We start from the raw sequence: 20,337 nt of genomic DNA on the forward strand, positions 1-20,337 counted from the left end.
GGTTCTTATGGCTATCAACTTCGAAGCTGGGAACGGTTCATTTCAACTACTTCATGTTTGACTAAAGGTTTAACGGAGGAAAGGAAATTTAGCCTTGAAACGTTTAATCAGTTGTAATAAAATTATATATATATATATATATATATATATATATATATATATATATATATATATATAAAGCTTCTCGATATCTCTTACCATTTTTACTCTGATTCCTACGATAGAGGTGCTGACGAACAAACAGACGAACATAGACTTCCGCCATTTATACATAGCTTAGTTTGGATGTTAATAAATAATAATAATTCTCATCAGTTTATATCTATTTTCATGAAAACTTGTGCCTACTGTACTAGTGCAGTGTTATTTTTTACCAATTTGTTCATAATGAAACAACAGTTTTTACTCAATAGTTATTTTGGGTTTGTAATTTATTTAGCTTAACACATTTTTCTTCAATAATCGTAATACGTCAGGGTTCCCACTCACCTGAAAAATCTGGAATAGCTAGGGAATCCAGCTTAGCACAAAAAAGTCCTGGAAAAGTCAGGGAATTTCACTAAAATATCTGAAAACCTGGAAAAGTTAGGGAATTCCATAAGTTATTGTTTAAATTTCATTGAGCTACAGTAGGCATTTCTTATGTAATGACAAATGCTTGAAAAAGGTGGCAACTCTTGCTACTGGAGCCAGTGGTTCAATATTTCCACTTTAAAAAAAAATATAACAGGGCATTTCCTGGGTTAATGCATGAATGTGTTTGACTTCTTCATTTCTAATGTTGAGCTATAACCATATGTTTTCAACGCAAGCAGATGTGGCAAAACACCAGTACACCCGATTTCTTTCAGATACTAAAGTCCATCAGTAGCTCAAGGAATTTTCTCTTGAAAATGATTATCTTTGTAAAATGTACGCAAACATATTAACAAACAACAAAGAATATAAGGAATTGTGGTCTGTCGTGAAATTAACACTTACGCTTTCGCATGGCAACGCGAATGTTTAAAGTGGATTTTCTGTTAACAAAGACTTACTAGTGGAAAATTTGCATGAAGAGACAGTTGTGGCTCAAAGAATAGTGTATGACTCAGTTTATGTAGAGGGTGGTCCGTTAAAAGTGAACGTGACCAACAAGATGCTTCAATATATACTTTGCTCCCACTCAAGATATACAGATGCATTACAGAATAAGAAAAGTGAACAATCAGATGAACATAGAAAGATACTGCAGAAGATGCACATTCAGTCTCAGATAAGAGAACTTGAAGCTAAGAAGTCCAAGGTTATTACAACCTTATCTCGCGAGGAAGCAGACATTGATAAGAAATTATCAGACTTGCGAAAATTTTTGTAATTATGTATTATCAGTGCAGAAAGCTCTCTTGACAGACAGAAAATATATATCTCTAGTAAGTTTCACAAATAGTCAAACTGATGATAAAATGTTTTAACTTCTGAATCCGTCCATTAACAACTTTAACGATTGTAAATGTTTACTATAATTACTTCTGTGAAAAGAAAAAATAGTAGAATATTTGTAGCAATAAATAAAAATAAACAGCCATACCCCATCCAGGGTGAAAAGTGAAGTCTGGCTCAGATTTAAATTGTTGAGCACTTTCATAAATTCATTGGCAACACTATCGACCAGAAAATGTACATAAATAGCGTACAGGTTGTTTTCATATTTTTTTTAAGTTATCAGATTTCACTTTTTTTTGCCTTATCCGGCTATTTGGTAGGGAGCATTTCATAATTAAAAAAGATTTTTTCTTTTCCTTCATGTGCAAATTCTATTTTTCTATGCACCGGTACAAATATGTGCTTCAAAATGATGTACCTGGAAATTTCTGAGAAGTGACCTGGAAAAGCTGGAAAAGTCAGGGAATTTGATCTTGGAAAATGAGTAAGAACCCTGTACGTATCATATTTGCAGTTATGAATATAATTTATTTCTGTTAGTAGCTTGTCTCCCTTACTTGCTCTTTACGCCTTCCCCTCCAGGTTGGAAACCACTTAATGAATATGCTTAATATTGTTTTCAGCTGTGGCATTTTACATGTTCAATTCGTATATAATTTCGTAATCAATTTTGAAAGGAAAGGAATTGCAAAATGTTACATAAAGAAATATTATGTCTCCTGGTAGTGTACGTAAAGAAAAAAATAAGAACTTTATATGCGGCAGGGTTTTAACACAAGAACGTTTCATTGATAAACTGCACACTTAAAGCGCCTGGCTATATTTTACGCTCTATGAAAACTATTTAAGTCTGTAACGCTTTTCGGCTACACACTAGCTTTTATTTAATATCAAATGAACTGAGTTTGTTTTCAATAATTGGAAATTACAGCGTTTCCAACGTTTACAAGCTTTTTCTTTTTCGTTCTTTTTCTTTTCTTTCTTATTTTTCTTTTCTCTTTTTGTACATGTCACATTTTATTTTACGTCATAACTTGCGTAAAAGAGATTGAATTAGTCAAATGATTGATGTTGGAATCATAATTATGAGACTGGATATGGAAATCGTTTTGATTCAAATGGTGTATCCGTTGTAAAGAGGCTAGGTGAACTTGAGAGCCGCATTGAAACAAGGATAAAACCATAAAAGTTTTCCATTTTCACCGAGAATCGAACTCGGGCCGTCAAGTTGGTAGACAGACGCCTTCATGAATACGCTGCAGCAGGTTTTTCCATAAAATACAGCATGTGCTTTCTTGATAGATAAATAATTCCTGTTGTTGCTAGAATAGCAATACGATAAGCTGATGTATTTTTCAATTTAACTAAAATCGCTACTTTCTATAACAGTGACAGTACCAGTGCGGTTCAAAAAATGAAATAAGAGAACATAAAAGCAAACGAACCAAACAGTAGTAAGTGACTCAATAATAATAATAATAATGAAGTAAATGTAATCGTATACCACTTAATTTACTCCCGGAGGTAGGAAACCGTAAGGGGCCCATTGTGCACCAGTTTGCGTCAGCGGAACGCAAAATTTGCGTTTTATGAAATTAAATGAAATGGAATCTTTCAATTTAACGTCCCACGATAATGCTTTTTAGGCTAAGGGAGACGATGATTAAAGCAAGTGAATGATGATGGATGAATTGGTGGAATGAGAAAGTGGGAGGAAACGGTAGTACCCTGAGAAATCCCACGGACATGATGTCTACCACGAACTTACTTGGTCGGGGATCGAACCAGGATCCCCGCGCACCATAGGTGAGCGCTCTACCACTGAACCACCGTGCCCCCTAATTTGGAATTTAGTTGAGTTTGCATAACAACTATAATTGCTTTTTGTATTTTACATGTTGCGTTGCGATCCACAAATTTTCTCAAATCCTGTACGAATTATGGCCCTAAGTCTTTTCTTGCGAGGGCAAAAACATTTCTTTTAGACCGATGGAATTCTTGTCGCAATTTCATTATAGTTCTAAGCCTCATTTCTTCGCATAATATGCGATTTGTAACGCTACGCAAATAGTACAATAAATAAGTATAATCGAGTCAAATAAGCATAATTGAGTCATTCAGTTTCCAAAACGGCTCTTGCCTATGTACATCACATCCCAGAAATCCGAGAAAAACTTTAGGATCGGTGCGTTTTGTACAACTGGAAATATTTGAGGATGTTTCAAGTTTTTCACATGAACACACAAGTGTTCCTAGTTCTACAAAACATCCGTTTTTCTTTCTTTCTTTCTTAATTTCTTTCTTGGATTTGCTGTAAATGGACAAGAGCTGTTTTGGAACTGGACGACTCAGTTATAATGCTGATTATCGCAAACTAAAAGGCGAATTTTGCGTTAAGTTCACGTAAACGCATACAGAATGAGGTCTCTTGTTCTCGCTAATCATTTTTCAGAGATCTTCCTAATTTCTTCTGAAACAGTTTCAATATTCCCTTTCGCTTCCTTGCTTCAGAAATAGGCATAAACGTTTAATAACATAGTTTTGTTTGGCACTAGAAATAAGTTTCCCTTTCTTTCTTTACTGATTACGAGAACACCGTTGAAAATTTGTAGCCATCTCTACAAAAATATCACAATAGCAATTGATTGTTTAACCTACAACACTATATAACAAGAACACTGCAAAAGAATCAGAAAACTTTCTGCGCACCAAACATTTAATGAATTAATCATACAAGTCACGAGGTCAATGAAGACAAACTGTAGTCCACCGCCGAACGTAATGGCAACAATAGTGTTAATGTTATTAAAGTTACCCTATTGTCAGAAATTAAACCAAAAAAGAATAAGCTTTTTTTTTTTTTTTTTTTTTTTTTTTTAAATCCTGCTATTATTTTAATAATCATCTATAGGTTTATTGTTTAACTACTGCACAGGTAACTACATTTAAAAAAGATTTTCGTTACACTGTTATTTGAGCGCGAGTAAATCTGACAGTCTTACTTGCGTCATGATTTTTCTCTTGTTGTCGACTGCGATTAGAATTACAAGTACTTATATTAGTATATTAAACTACACATGCCAACAAGTTATGTACCTATAAATACTTTTATAAATAACTATACAAAGTGACTTGTGTAGTTATCTTCCCCTTATCGTACGAATAGGGGCTATAATCACAATTTAAAGAAATGCTGTGGTACATGCATATGTACAACTGATGATAATCCTTTATCCTTTCTGATTTAAATCTTGAAGGTGAATAGTTTTCTTTATCTCGTAATTCCAAATTGAAACTTCAGGATGTTCGAGAATACTAAAAAAAAGAATCGAAAGAGAAAAATTACATTATGATATTGACAATTTTAATTATTTTTGCGCCTCTCTAGGACGCTTTTCAAAGTTCATCAATCTCCTAGTATGTACGCCAAAAATTAAATATCTCATGAGGTTCTTATGTTCGAGGAATGAAACTCGTTTCATAATATCCTTGTTTAAAGCAGTAACCACGCGATCCAGGGATTTTGAAAATTTCCTTCCTGAAAGAGTTTAAGGGGCAATTTCTGAAATATTTTAATATATCATTTTTATTCACAAAATGACCGAATTGTGTAAACGTTTAAAATTAGTTTTTGAATATAATTAGATTTGTTTGGACCTTTTTATTTATTTATTTAGAATTTACCTTGATTGAAAAAGAAATCCGAAGGGGAGAAGGAAGTTTAGATTTCTTTCACAAAATGACTGCTTTGAGTCAAACTTTTTTTTTAAAAAAATACTTTTATTCAAATAAATGTAAAGAGGAAGGGTTTCCAAATATACCGTTCAAACATTTCCTATAAACCTTTCTTCCCGTGAACAGAACGGTCATTTTAGGTATTATTATGTATAATGGTCTATTTCCAATTCTAATTATCAATGGCTTATAATCTCTTCTATAAAGTTACTTACAAGCAGTTCTAAATAAAAAAGGCATATTAAAAAAAATAGAAAAACTTCATGAGTTGATGTTTATTTCTAAAGCAAGTTTTGTTGTTGTTGTTGACGTGAAAACATGTCTGTAAAAATGGTGCTTAGAATTTGATGAGATTAACTTCTAATGCAGTTTTACAAAATAAAGAGCGAATTTATGGCCTCATATTTCGAATAACCAAATTAATGAAAATTGATTGATTGAAGTATATTTTAATTTTATTTATATTAACATTTTGAAGTTCTTAAATTACAAGAAAACAGTATTGAAAAACACAAGTACATTGTTATTTCTACATACTTAAAATTTTTTGACGTTTCAAAAGTTATGTACGGATCTAAATCTACATGTAAAGAATAGAGAATGTGTCGTATCGGTTTTTTTTTATATTATTATTATTTATATCAGACTCCAGGCCCCAACAAGTCTTGGACTCACTTTAAGGGGCAATACAGTTACATTGCTTATACATATTGAAATACAAAATTAAATTGCTGATACATAATAGATATACATAAACAAGAATAAAAGTAAGGCAATATCTGTTGAGTTTATCCTTCCTACCTGTTGAGTTTTAGCTAATTACCATATCGAAGTACAAAATTGAAAATTAGTGTGCAAACAAGGGCGCCCATCAGGGGGGGCAAGGTGAGGCGCTTGACCCCCCTAAAAGGAAATTGTACTTAGGAATATCGAAAACCCAATAGAATTTTTACATTAGTTACAGCAAAATTTGAAACGTTGCTTATACTTGCCCCCCCTTGGAAACCACAACACGGGCGCCCTTGTGTGCAGATGATAAATTAATGTTCATATTTATTGCATACGTGTTCATATGTTGTATAAAAATGTTATAGAATTAACGACGTAGAGACCATATGCACTTTGACATTTTATACATATGAAAATAAAGTGTCCTGATGGGCTTTCAAAATGCAAGATTTTAGCTTACTTATCGGAAATTAGATAACTAGCGAAAATATGGGACTTTAACAGTATCTCCTTATCTGTCCTGTTGATTTGAGGCTCTGGGGCAAAGAGTTCATAAATGACACATCTGCTGGTTATTTCATAGCATTTATCTAAAAACATTCTTTTGCTAGGTCTTCTGGTTTTCCACTGAAAGAAAAGTAGTTTCAGTTTAATTTTTTAACAGAATATTAAAAAGAAAAACTTGATATGGGCGTTGTTTAGTTACAATATAAGTTAGGAAATTAGCATCTATGTGAAATTTAGTTATTGCTTTTTTGTTATAAAAATATAGGTTCACTTCGTGCACTGCGTAATATTTCTTCTTCTTCTTCTTCTTCTTCTTCAGATTTAGCACTTAATAAAAAGTACCATCTGGATATATTCGAAACTAAATACATCTTAGACAATCTGTAGAATGATGAAGTTAGTATTTAAATATATGTATTCATTCATTACTTTCCCTCTGTTTTCATTTTCACTGCCATACTCTGTTTTTATGTACAAAAATTGTTTAACTTTATTACTTCATGTACACGTAAAACAATAAAATAAATAACTTATTTTCAATACTGTCGAAAATGCTATATAAAATTTGAAAACTGCGACGCGTATCTAAATTTGTTTCACAAATTGCTACGCAAAAACCAAAATCTAAAATAAACGTTGATATATCAACTAATAAGTAAGTTATGATTAGTCATTTCACTAGAAACTATTACATTACAGTCTACTATAACTTTTGTTTCAAAATACATTTATTTTTTTTCGACATTGGTCACCTTTGGCCACTCTTCAGTGGAGTCGATGATAACCAACTTAGAACAGTTTCACTGTACTGTGATTGATATAGTTAGGACGTAGTACTTTTCTACTTGTTAAAAATAATCTTCAAATAATGTTTAGGATAAACACAATTCGAAAAGAAGCAAAAGAATTGTAATTAAAAAAAAAAAAACTATTAAAAAGAGTGCACAGATTTTTTTGTACAATACAACTTACAGGTATGTAATACCTAAACCAACCCAAAGTATATCAACCCAACAGTGTGGATTTCTGTTGACAGAAAATGTAATAAAATTAAACTTCTTGGTTTACGTCCCGCGTTATGCCTGTTTTGCTTAAGAAGATGGAATTATAAATGTAGGAGGAAAGCAAGAAAGAAAGAAAGAAAGAAAGAGAGAAAGAGAGAAAGAAAGAAAGAAATGATGGATTGAGAATGCGAGATTAATCGGAAGAATTTCAAGTAAACCCACGGATATGAAGGACAAATAATAAACGTATATATATATATATATATATATATATATATATATATATAAGATACAGAAAATAAGCTACTAATTAGATTTTGAATAACCAATACAAATAAACGGTATTCAATCATAGGAAAATTCATCTGTCAGCTATTAGTTCGATCCCAGCTCGTGCCAGGTGAGCTTTGTGGTGGACAAACACCGGGTTTTCTCGGGGTTCTCCCGTTTCCTCCCATTTCCTTCCTTCCAGCATTTCATTCATTTCTCATCATCAACGTCTCATTTAATCTAGCCTACATAACGTGGGACGTAAAATTTAAAGATTTAATTTAATTTAATTTAATTTTTCTTTATATACTCAAAGAACAGTAGTTTATAAATCGTGCTAATAGCTAAATTCATGAAATGTGGCACGCAAGAATTACACGTTCCAGGGATACTAATTTTTGAAGTGATGCAAAGGAGTTCTATTTAGCAGAATAGTAGAGTGTTGAGTTCATTATTAAAAGGTTGTGAGTTCAAATGCTGGTCGGTCCCAGCATAGCATATTTTTCTGATTTAAATTTGAGGAGAAAATCTTTTTATCTCGTAATTCTATATGGAGACGTTAGGATCCTCGAGAATACTAAAATTATGATAAGAGAAAGAAATTACGTTATTATACTGGTAATTTTAATCATATTTGTGCCTCTCTAAGAATTGTTTTTTTTTGGTTAGATCTCTCTTCTTCTTCCTTATCTGTCTTGTAAATCAAACATATTTGTTTAGTAAATCAAGTAGATGTTACAGATGCTATATCTCTTTCTCTTCTCTCTACTTCATCTCTGAAGATGAATGTTCCAACAATAGACTGCATAGTCTGTCTTCAAAACTAAAGTATCTAACCAGTCACTGATACATACTGTAGATTTTGCTTTAAGATATCAGACAAGAAATCGAGAAATTGAGGAACCGAATCTTTTTCAGAGATTATATTGCACTGATGCTGCGAATCTGAACTCTAGAAAACTAGCTGCTTAATTCTCTGGTCAAAGTGAAAACTATACAGGGTTCCACTGCTCAGGGAAAACAGGGAAGTTAGGGAAAATGATGCAGGTCATGGAAACTCAGGAAGAAAGACTAGAAGTCAGGGAAAGTTTGGGAAATTTTATAAAATATATTTTTTCTAACGTTAATTGTACACCAATTTCAACTTAGCCAACCATTAATGATCACAGTATGGAACGTTCCTCAGATTTTTATGGGTGGTAAGTGGAATGTACGTATGAGCAATTGATTATTATTTGTCTCTATGGAAAAATGTTCTCATATATAAGTATTCACCGTTATTCATTTCTTATTTATATGTCAACGTTATCTGACACCTGTTATGAAAGTCGGACTTTCCTGCCCAAAGGACAGGGAGAAGTCAGGGAAATAAGTTTCCCCAGATCAATAGGAACTCTGCCATAGCACAATTCCTGTGCAATATGCCCATCTTAGACGTAAGTCGTGGTCATATACTCTGCAAGGCGATGTAAATGCACTTTTGAACATGATACATGTTTTTATAATCCATTTTCATTTCAAAAAAAATTTTAAATTAAAATATCAGTTACGTAGCTTCCAAAACCATGGTGGAATGCCTAAAATACTACACTTCAATCTACTCACCGCAGAATATTACTTGACTGATTGTTCGGCAATTGAGCAACTTTGTTTTATGATTACACTTCTAACCCATTATTTTTCATCTTTCTGCAAGCACATGGGCATCCAAAAAGGATGTGTCGAGATGTGTACAGGTTACAAGAATATGGTATCTTGTGACAGTATTTGCCCCTGTCTGAAGTTGTATGAAAATAACTAATATAATTTTAGAAGAGTTATATTTATGAACATAACTCTGTACAGATGACTGTATTGATTGACAAGTTAAGTGGATGTAGTACTACTTGCATGTATTCTTTTCTTCATTACAAGTTATTATTATTTTTTTTAAAAGATATAGTGAAACAATGCAAGATTCACAATTTCTTTGAATTATAGTACGGTATGCCTCACTTTTTGTTTGTCGCCGAGATAGTGTTGCTAAGTTATCTAATCTAATATAAATAAAATAAAGAATTTGTTTGTCTGTCTGTCTGTCTCACTGTGTGCGGTCTGGGGACCAGACAGGTTGACCGAGAGTTACCAAATTTTGGTCACAGGTACCTTGGTCCAGGCCCCAGACCAAGACAACGCGTTTTTTTTTTTTTTTTTTTTTTTCAAAATTCGACCCAGGGAGGGCGTTTACCGGGACCGATTTCATTCATTTCTCATTATCACCGTCTTCTTCAGCCTAACCGGCATAACCATGGGACGTAAAACTTACTAAAGATTTCATTTCATTTCATGTTAAAGTAATCAACAGGAACAACGAAGCTAAAAGAAACTCGATTTTTTATTTTTTTATTTTATTTTTTTTATTGTTTTACAATATCTTAGATTCTTGTCGTATATTTGAGTCAAAATTTGCGAAGTCAAGTTTAGAAATGTTTATATTAGATCTAAAGAAACAAATTGGTCTTCCTCGAAATAAATTGGTTCTACTTATTGTTATCCTTACCATTGCTTCTGAAAGAAGACGACAAATACGTGCAAAAAGTACTTCTGCTCAATCTATCAATTTAGTCCGTTGTTTGTACAGAGTTGAATGGAAGAGTATTAGCGAATACTTGTCAACATTTTTCTTTATTTTATCCTTCGATATTTTTATCATTTCAATAATGCCATCTCTTGCATCGCGAAAATTCTGCATCAGGGTGTGTTTGTGTAAGGTAGTAGAGGTCGTAATCTAAGGTGCATTATAATTATTTGTTTTAAATTTAGTAAACATTGTAAAAAAAAAAAAAAAAATATAATAGTATATGTAATGAAGTGTTACTTACATTCAGATAGTTTATATTCTAAAAATATGAAATGCTATTTTATAATTGTATATCTTTTGTTTTCTGCAGTGCGTGATAAAGCAGAAGTCCTAGTTGAAGTGGATCGGTTGGAGCGAGTAAGAGAGGAACTGACGAACGAAGTAGCAAATCTCCATGCTCAATTGGAACAAGAGCGGTCGAGAGTGAGAGCGCTTTCCAATGAGCAGAAGAAATCTCAGGTACGTACTCGGTAGTTAGTTTCACATTTGTTCATTTGTATTCAAATTTATGTATTTAATAAGTGATATATATATATATATATATATATATTTTTTTTTTTGATACACACAAGGGCTGTTGTTCAATATTGAGTATTTGATATTTGTCTTTTGCACATCAGTGGTATTATATATTACGTACATTACTTTTGAGCACTATTTGTGTTTAAAAATGACAAAAATGTGAAGGTGTGTTGTTAGGGTGTGTTAATATAAAGAGTCACTCAGTAGTATTATAAACGTTTTTTTGGTATTTTTTATTAACTCTTTAGAGTAACATCGCATCAGAGTGATACGATGGAGGTAGTTTCCTAATTGATAGGCTGTAGAAGTCCATGCATCAAAACGTGTATTATTATTATTATTATTATTATTTTTGGTCTTCCTGTTCTTGGAAGGGCCGTTGAATATAATGTAGACGGCCCGTTAAAAAAAAAAAAAAAAAAAAAAACTTACGAATTCCCTTAGTTTGGTTCATTTTCTCTAGATTTTCGTCCCAAATAGGGGTGGAAATTAGTGTAATTTTGTTTCCTGTATATGTAGATCACTAATATCTACCGTACAGGAAAATATGGTAACATTAAGTCGCAAATTCAATATGTGATTTATATTTTCAATCTAGACTTATTAAAACAACCTTTATATAAGTAGAGGCAACATCATAACTACAAATAGATACAATGATTAACCATCTGTTTAACACGATTTGTTTCTTGTTCCATTGCTAATTCAAGTTTCCCGAAAGCATGGCCTTGCCCAGTTAACTTTATTGAGGCCAAACTAAGGAGCAATTTGTAACAAATCTATCGAAATCGGCAGGATAGAAGCAAGAATATTTGAAAAGATTCTGCTCTTTCTTGGTAACGTGTGATTCATCCTATCCAGAGACGTACGCAGGAATTTTTTTTGGGGGGGGGGGGTCAAAAGCTTCCCCGGGGGACCAAATTCACTATGAGGACGGATTGTATTAAACTTTGTAAAATCGCCCTTACAAGTAGGCAAAAATTCGCAGAAAAGTCGGGCTTTCGGGGGATTTTGATTTACGTGGCACTTAACTGTTTTTATATTGCACTTCTTAATGCAATGCATTCCCCTGTATGAATTTTGTTGTTAATAATTTCGAACCCTGTGCCCACAGATTATCGGAACAACATTTTAATATTCTTTCATGAATTCTTATACATTCTTTTTCCTCTCATAAAGTAATTATATACTTTGTAGAATCTGAATAGTTCTATTTAAACATGGACTTTGCAGATATATATAAAGTAAATAAAGAAATATGGAACTCGATTTTGACGAACTTCAAGCTTTACTCACAGTCTCTTTCTTGAACTATCAACAGAACGATATTATACAAAAAAAAAAAAAAAAAAAAAAAAAAAAAAAAAAAAAAAATCCAGTGCCAAAATGTGCGGAAATGAAGGAAGTGATAAACTATAGGGCAAAGGTTCGATTCTGCTCTAAGGACTATAATTGTTTTTCTAGAGTGAAATTATGAAATAAGAAAGAAAGGTACTCATGGTTGGGTTCTAAAAATTCACACAGTTCAGAAAAGAAAGCATTTCATAATAACGTAATTTACACCAAAAACGCATGCTTCATGACAAGAGAATCGTCTACCTCAAAGAGTAGAAAATTTGTTAGCAGTCTCTCTTGGTTTGCTACCGAACGAAAAACATGCTAGATTGCAGTGTTCAGTAGAGAGAGAGGAACATTATAAAGTGAAAGTGTGCGTTGATTATACTTTCTTGTTTAGTAATGAAATTCTTCGGTAAGAATAAATCCAACTAATGTATGGGGTAGGAATTAATGAGAATCTAAGTCTCGAGAAAGTTAATGAATCTTTAAGTATAAAGATGTGTCATAAGTCTTGCAATATTTCCACAACCCAAATAGCAGATGCAGTGATCGATTATAAGTACAAGATCAAACTGGTCCGAGAGGTAGTGTGGCAAGCGGACCATTTAACAACGGAGGCCGCCACTCCGTCAGCACCTTCGTTCAATTGTTAAGGCAGTGACAATGAGTGCTCAACATCATCTGATACGTGAGCTGCTACTTTATGATTTTGAACTCGGGCATAACGCTGCATCAGCAACTCAAAACGTTTCTCATGCGAAAGGTGAAGGTTCAGTGAACCAGCACAGGAACTCGTTAGTTTCGGAAATTTCGTGCAGATTGTAAAAACGTCGAGGATCAGCCAAGATCAGATCCCTCTAGGGTAACAGACTAGGTCATACGACATACCATTAAGGAAAATTCATTCTCCAGCACACGACGATTATCAAACTAACTCGGAATACCCCAGTCGACTGTAGTGCATCATCTTCTCGAACTCGGGAAAATCATCAGGAGCTGCTGGATTGTGCCGCATGAATTGACCCCAACTTAGGCCCAGAGAATAGTGGATGTGCCGACAACGCTGAAAAATCTGCATGATGTGCGGATTGTTACATGCGACGCAAAATGGGTGTTTTTCCGAAATCCAAATGTGCAAGAACAGTAGTTGAGCAAGGGTCAACTTTCAGTGAACAGGTCGTCAAACAGGACCGTTTCGAGAACGAAATCATGCTCTGTATGTGTTGGAACTTTAATTCCTAACGGTAGTACCATCAGTTCCTATCGATACTCCGAAAAGTTGGAGCGGATGTATGCTGCACTACACCAAATAGATTCTGCAGTGGCGAACCGAAAGTGCTACCTGCTGAAACAGGATAACGCGAAACCACACTCGCCTTTAAAAACATAACTTAAAATTCAGGAATTTGATGACATGGAACTGATACCACACCTGGCATATAGTCCTGACCTTGTCCCTTCGGATTATTACGTGTTTTGGTCTATGGAGCATAGCTCTAAGGACAAGATGTGATATCAATGTGGGATCGAGGAACTGTCAGGAAGATGGCTGCAGACAGTCCATCACGAAGGGTTATACTTTGAATGTTAACCTGCTTCATTGTACTGTAATAGAGTATGTTGTGCACCAAAATATTGCACTGTACCTTTTTTTTTTATGACTGGTCCTTGTGCATTCAATATTAAAAAATACTATTTTAATAGTGCAAAATTGTTCAACGAAATAGAAAAGAAAAGAAATCGAAATTACTCAAAGGGAATTGGCTTAGTCCGAATTTCAATCAATTTACATACTTCATACTTGTCTAAAGAAAATATGAAATCTAGATCTTCCGTACTGATATTGTGTTTAGCAAGAATGTTAGGTCTTGAGATTCCAGTTGTCATATTTTCTAGTTCCGGACACCATAACCCCCATAAATTAATCTCAATATTTGGTTTCCTGTGTGACATAGGCTTAATAAAGAAAATGCTTGTGTATGAGTCAGTTCCGTTAAGTCAGTTGATTAATACGCACATTAATCTAGGTTAGACGCTGCTTCTGTAATATGTGAAATTAAATATTTGTAGATTTTCATATTCTTTTTGTCCTTTTTATGAATATGCAATTTATTATAAATTTTTATTGCTATCTAATGAGACTGGTATTGTGTTGTTATTTTAAATTCATTTCACTAGTAGGTATGTACTTTTGTATATAAGCTGTATAGTGTTTGGATTACTGGTTACGCTTAACAACTCACAACCATTTTCATTTTTATAAATAAGATATACTGTATATTCTACACCAAACAAATCTTTACCAACTTGCCTGTCAGATATATACTTTAATACAATTTAGGACCTTCAATAGCAACTGACACAAATACCTACTACATACATGTATCTATAAAATTTAGACACTGAAACAAATACTTAATCAAACCAGCAGTAACTTCAAAAACTGAGGATATCAATAACGGTTATTCAGTGTCCTTTAGTGTTTACATGACCATAAGCAGGTACCTATTAACGCACTGTTACCTCTCAACATATGCTACAGATTTTGTTGTTGTCATTGTGATTATCGACTTGTTCAGCACGATAGAAATGAAAATTTTAGACTTCCCAATGAGGTTTCCCTTTGAAATGCCACTTGCAATCTTCTGATTGTTATGTACCTGTTTCAATTTAGATGTAGTAATAATTGAAAGATACCAATTCCAGTCATCTACTAAACCTGAATGGAAGTCGTCGTTTGAAACTGTCCCTCTTCATCTTCGTACTCTACAAAAAGATTAGACAAAAACGTAAACGGAGACCGAATTTCAGTTTAAAAGAGTATATCAGTACTGCACAGAAGTTCAGCGTATCCGTGTGAAAATGTTAACAGTGGCAGCGATACCCGCGGAATTTTTGCAGACCATAGCTAAATAACTAAATTGTACTATGTAAATTTGTTTGCTTTATTTCTCTAACCACATGTAAAAAAATAAATAAACAAATAAATAAAAAAAGCTTTATAATGTCAGGAGTAGAGAACTATTTACCATACATGGGGCAACAACATTAGAACAATTATTCAAAACATCTACAGCTTAAATCAGGGAAGTCTCCATTAATATTCGAGATGCACATAACAGCAGGTACTGTAATTTTATTTCTAGAACAAGTGCATATGAAATTTCGTTAACGTGGGTTATTATTTTCAAATTACGAAATACAAATTATACTATAGATGGATTTTTCCACCGATGCAAAATCATACCCACATATTATGGAAACAATACATTTTCAGTATCACTTAGTATCTACATCTTTTAATATTCTTGAGTAACCCTTGCAAACATTAATTTCTTGCCTTGGCGTGGTATATAGAATTGCAATTCAGCATGCTTTCGCCATATTCATATCTACAGATCACGATGATCACTTTCCTGCTCAGTCAATTTCGAATTTACTGCCATCGTATTTTGCGCTTCTGTCATCAAAATGAAAAAGTTGTAATAAAATCAAATATCAAAGCATTTATATATAGGTACTTGCTCTGTTAGAAAAGTATCCGACCTTTGGCCGGAGAAAAAAATGGTTTTACCTGGAGCGTTGGACATCTAATCACCCTCAAAGTAGGTCCCTTGGGACTCCACACACTTCTTCTAGCGGTGCCGCTATTGTTGGTAGCATGCGGAAAAGGCCTCTTTCGGAATGGAGTTGAGCTCGGCTTTCGTTGCTGCCATAATGTCCTCTCTGGTCTGAAATCACGTTCCTTTCAATGGCGTTTTGAGTTTAGGAAACAGCCAGAAGTTACAGGAGGCCATATCAGAAGAGTAAGGACTCTGTCGAAGCCAGGAGTCTGGTGTTTCGCCAAAAAAGTCTGAATCAAGTGCGAGGAGTGTGCTGGGGCCGCCACTCTCTTCATGGTCAAAATGAAATGTGCCGAAAAGTGCTTGTGCCCACCTCTTCCGCTATTTCTTGAATAGTCACACAACTGTCCCGCATCACCACAGCGTTCACGTTGGCAATGATCTGGTCATTTCGGCATGTTGATGGGCAACCGGTGCGTGACTCGCTCCCCACCGATGTTCGATCGCCTTTAAACCGGTTGTACAGTCCGCAGCAAAAAACCTGCAACATGTGCATGTAAGATTATTGTGAAAATACGCCTAACAGCGCAGGGAATCATCATAACGTCGAAGTGGCACGAATTACGCCAGAGAAACCTCAGCGTCCTCCCCTTCACACTTATTTTGGAGCAAAAGACGTCGTTTCACAATAAACTTACATGCTCAGGTTGCAGGTTTTTTGCTGCGGACTGTACCACTCCTTAATATGTGTGACGCCCATAGCATTGTCCCTGAAAGCCGTCTGAATATTCCGAATAGTTTCCTTTTGGCCATCGCCCAGTTTGTGGCAAAATTTGATGTAGTAGCGCTGCTGCCGTCGTTACGTCATTTCACTTGCACTGAAAAACCGACGCGAGCACTACACACTACCTCACTGAAATACTGCATGCCAGCAACTGACGCCATCGACAGGCGGGAAAAAATTGCACGAAGGTTCAGGGTCGGCTCACGCAATCGTGGTTGCTTCAACTCCATCAGGTTTTCGAGGGGGAATAAATAAATAAATAAATAAAAAAGTTAGGATACTTTTCTAACAAACCACGTATTGTAGAAGGTTGCGATATCTAATCTTATCATTGACATCTTTAGGACTACAGGATTTCTTTTAGTTCCGCATTAAATATTTTGACACTTCTCTCAAAACAAACTCACTAGCAGTTCAAAGACTATAAAAACAAATCTTGTATTCCATTTAACCTAAATAAAAAGACATTATTTAATTTTTTAGCAAATTATTCAATAGTTAACTTTTGTTTACTTTATAGAGAGTACATCAGTAATGTTACTATTTTTGTTTTCCTGGGAAAAATTTAAGTATAAATCATAAGTAATAATAGAAATGGTACATCGATTTAAAGTAGGAAACAAGTGAAATTATTCTAGCTGAACAATCTTGGTTAGCTCAGTAACAGTTCAGCACGGGAGTACAGTATATTGACAAAAATATAATAACATTAATCAAATAACACATATAAATTATTGCAGCAGTTCATATATTAACTAAAATAAAATGTAAAACCATAGTTAACATCGAAAACGTGCGATCAAAGCAATAACAGCACGTGAAAAATTCCTGTACAGAAACAGTCAGTGGTGGTCTGTGATATGAACGATGTCCAGGCTATTCAGGAACGATCTTGGTCTTTGATCTCACCGACGGTCAATGAGACATTTCCTGACGTGGCGTCTGAAAGTGCAAAGAAAGCATAAGCGTGAACGGATGCTTCAGCGGTACGCGAAAAATGAGCAGAGACAAACTCTTTTCACTGATGAGAAACTGTTCACCATCGAAAAACAATTCAGTTGCCAAAATGATAAGCTGTACCCTCGTCATCTTGGGAAGCTAGGGACAAAGTTCCAAAAATTCAGAGGCCATCATCTCGCGTCAATCGTGTGTGGTAAGACTGAGCAATGATGGCACCACACGTCTTCGTTATTGTGTGAAAGGCGTGAAAACAGAGCTCAGGTGTACCAAAACATTGTGCGGAGCCTGTATCAAGGAATTGACCATCACCTTGTTCAGAACGCCTCAATAGACTGTCCAGTGAGATTATAATTTAGTGGACTTTTGCTCATCCTAGGGGTGGCTGGAGCACAATGTCTCTGACTTTATATCCACTTATGACTGGCCCTCTAGTAGAATGACATTAATTCTCTGGATTACAAACTGTGGGCAGTGCTTTAGGGTATTGTCTGTAAGAAGGGTGATCACATAGTAGACAGTTTGAAGTGCTTTTTAGTAGCGGCGTTGACGATGTTTACTCTGAAGACGGTGCGGATTGCAATAGGCGAGTGGCCTGTCAGACTGCGAGCTTGGGTGCGTCTAACGGAGGACATTTTGATATGTGATTGGTGTTAACTGTTGTCAGATTATGTTTGCTCCATCCTTTATACATACTAAATTCCCTTTCACAATATTGCTGGATTTTGTTTTTCCAGTATTTATGGTCAGACTAGATAAAGTCCAAATTGCTCCTTTTTCGGATAGAAACAAACATTCATGTTGCGTCAAGCCGTATTTCAGATAGATGCAAACAACTCGGTGTCTGACTGAATATATCACCTGATATTTGTGTAATATTTTGTGTATGAGTACATGCTGACCACATTTAATATTGTGTTGGTTGGAGCCAAATCTGTTGGTGACAACATTCCTTCATATATTTCTTTATAGACATATTTGGTATAGAATTAATGCCGATTATGCGTTTTTAGGAAACACTAATTATCATTCTAGTGCTCTTTTTCAGTCTCAAAATAAATTAAAAACATGGAACAATACAGGCATAGGAATTATAAAATATTAGCAGATACACTATTGGTTGTTTTCTGGGTATTGCATATTACTTAAAAAATAATAACGTAGGTTTGATTATGCGGATAATATCCAAGACAAAGTTTTGTGTGATGATCAATGCATTAAAGGTACTAATAACTATGTTTCATAGCAAAATCTGTAGTTTTGAACTGATGTGAGTGCAAGTCGAGAGAGAAATATATAAGCTGTAATCTTCTATCTTTCTGAATTGTGAACTCTACAGAAAATTTTGTGTACAAGACCTGGACAGAAATAAGTGGCAACATTGTTTTATCCTCACGCAGAGATTTTTGTTCGAGCTACTGTTGGCAACACATGTAGAGGGTGGGTGGAGCTGTACAACTTGCTAGTGTAGGTGCTGCAGTGATAGTAGTGGAGTGTGTTGAATGTAGGTTGTCAAATCATACCGCTCTAAAGGGGTTGTTTTCTAAGTTAGAACAATGTGTATGAATAAAGGTCGAAGTGGCCCGTAGAAAAGACACCAGGGGATGTCACTCTGGATTACGTGAAACATTCGGTAATGACGCATTGCCGTATCGGACTGTGGCACGTTGGGTTGAAAAGCGTTTCGTGCAGGACGAGATAGTGTGCACCAGGAACCAGGTGGAGGTCGATATGGGGTCGAAAACCGAGTCATTGAATTGATTCAATCTTTGCTGCATGTGGACAGGAGGTGGACTGCCAGGGAATTGGCTAACGAGGTAGAAATATCTCACATATAATGTTGAATGTACTGCACAATGTTCATTGTTACCGAAAAATTGCATCCCGGTTGCTACCGCGCCACCTTACAGGCGTTCAAAAATGACACAGATACGTCCTTGCCAGTGGTCATTTGACATGTTACAGACGGGAAGGTCGCGTGTTCCTGGACAGGATCATCGCACTTAACGAAACATGGGCGCGCTCTTATGAGCCAGAACTTGCGCCAATCAAATGAATGGCACCACCCATCATCTACACGACCCAACAAGATGCGTCAGGGAAAGTGATGCTGATAATGGCATACGATGTACGTGGTGTCATATTACGGCATGCAGTTCTTCCGAACCAGACCGTAAATGCAGTGTACTACCGCAGGTTTCTAGAACATCTTCATCCTGCACTGCGCAGGAAATGACCCAACTTCATAAGGGATCCACCTATTGTTTTGCATGACAACGGCCGTTGTCACAACGCAGGTGTTGTGAGGAACCTGCTTGCAGGATGGGGGTGGGAGGTTCTAGAGCACCCACGCTATTTACCGGACATGAGTCCATGTGACTTCCGTGTGTTCCCTAAAATTAAAGAACCACTGCGAGGGATGCGTTTCCTCACTACAGATGCATACTTCGAGCTATAGAGTGCTCTCTCGCAGACATCCACAAAGAGGACACTGCTGCTGGTATCCTGCGACTACCCCACATCTGGCAATGGGTGCAACGTACTTCAGGACATTACGATAAAGGCCTATAGAAGTCTCATGATTGTACAATAAATGGTTTGCGAAAGATTTATATGTTGCCACTTATTTGTTTCCAGCCCTCGTAGTTTACAATATATTCGGTAAAGATATCAGAAGGAAAAACATTTGAAAGCAATATAGTTTACATTCCTTAACTTACATTCTTCGTAGTCCTGGAGTATATAAGTAACAAGAAAATTAAATTTTCCCATTATTTTAAAATATATGAATCAGATTGCTACTTAAATGGCTATCGTATAAATAAAGTCTTCTGAATAAACCTTTCTCTTCTGAATCCTGTTACGGGTTTGTGTTAAAAAAAA

At 35.1% G+C, this 20,337-nt stretch overlaps 1 protein-coding gene across 2 annotated transcripts in view; it reads left to right on the forward strand.

The window, feature by feature from the left end:
- Positions 1-20,337, forward strand: part of LOC145666503 (G kinase-anchoring protein 1-like) — an 85,898-nt gene that overhangs the window by 58,060 nt on the left and 7,501 nt on the right. For both annotated transcript variants that reach the window (XM_081733773.1, XM_081733772.1), the window contains one exon: positions 10,601-10,749. In XM_081733773.1, the coding sequence (XP_081589899.1) occupies positions 10,601-10,749 (149 nt within the window). The remainder of the gene's footprint in view (positions 1-10,600; positions 10,750-20,337) is intronic.

Source organism: Thermobia domestica, chromosome 12 (genome assembly GCF_964235325.1).
Source record: "Thermobia domestica chromosome 12, izTheDome1.hap1.1, whole genome shotgun sequence".
NCBI lineage: Eukaryota > Metazoa > Arthropoda > Insecta > Zygentoma > Lepismatidae > Thermobia > Thermobia domestica.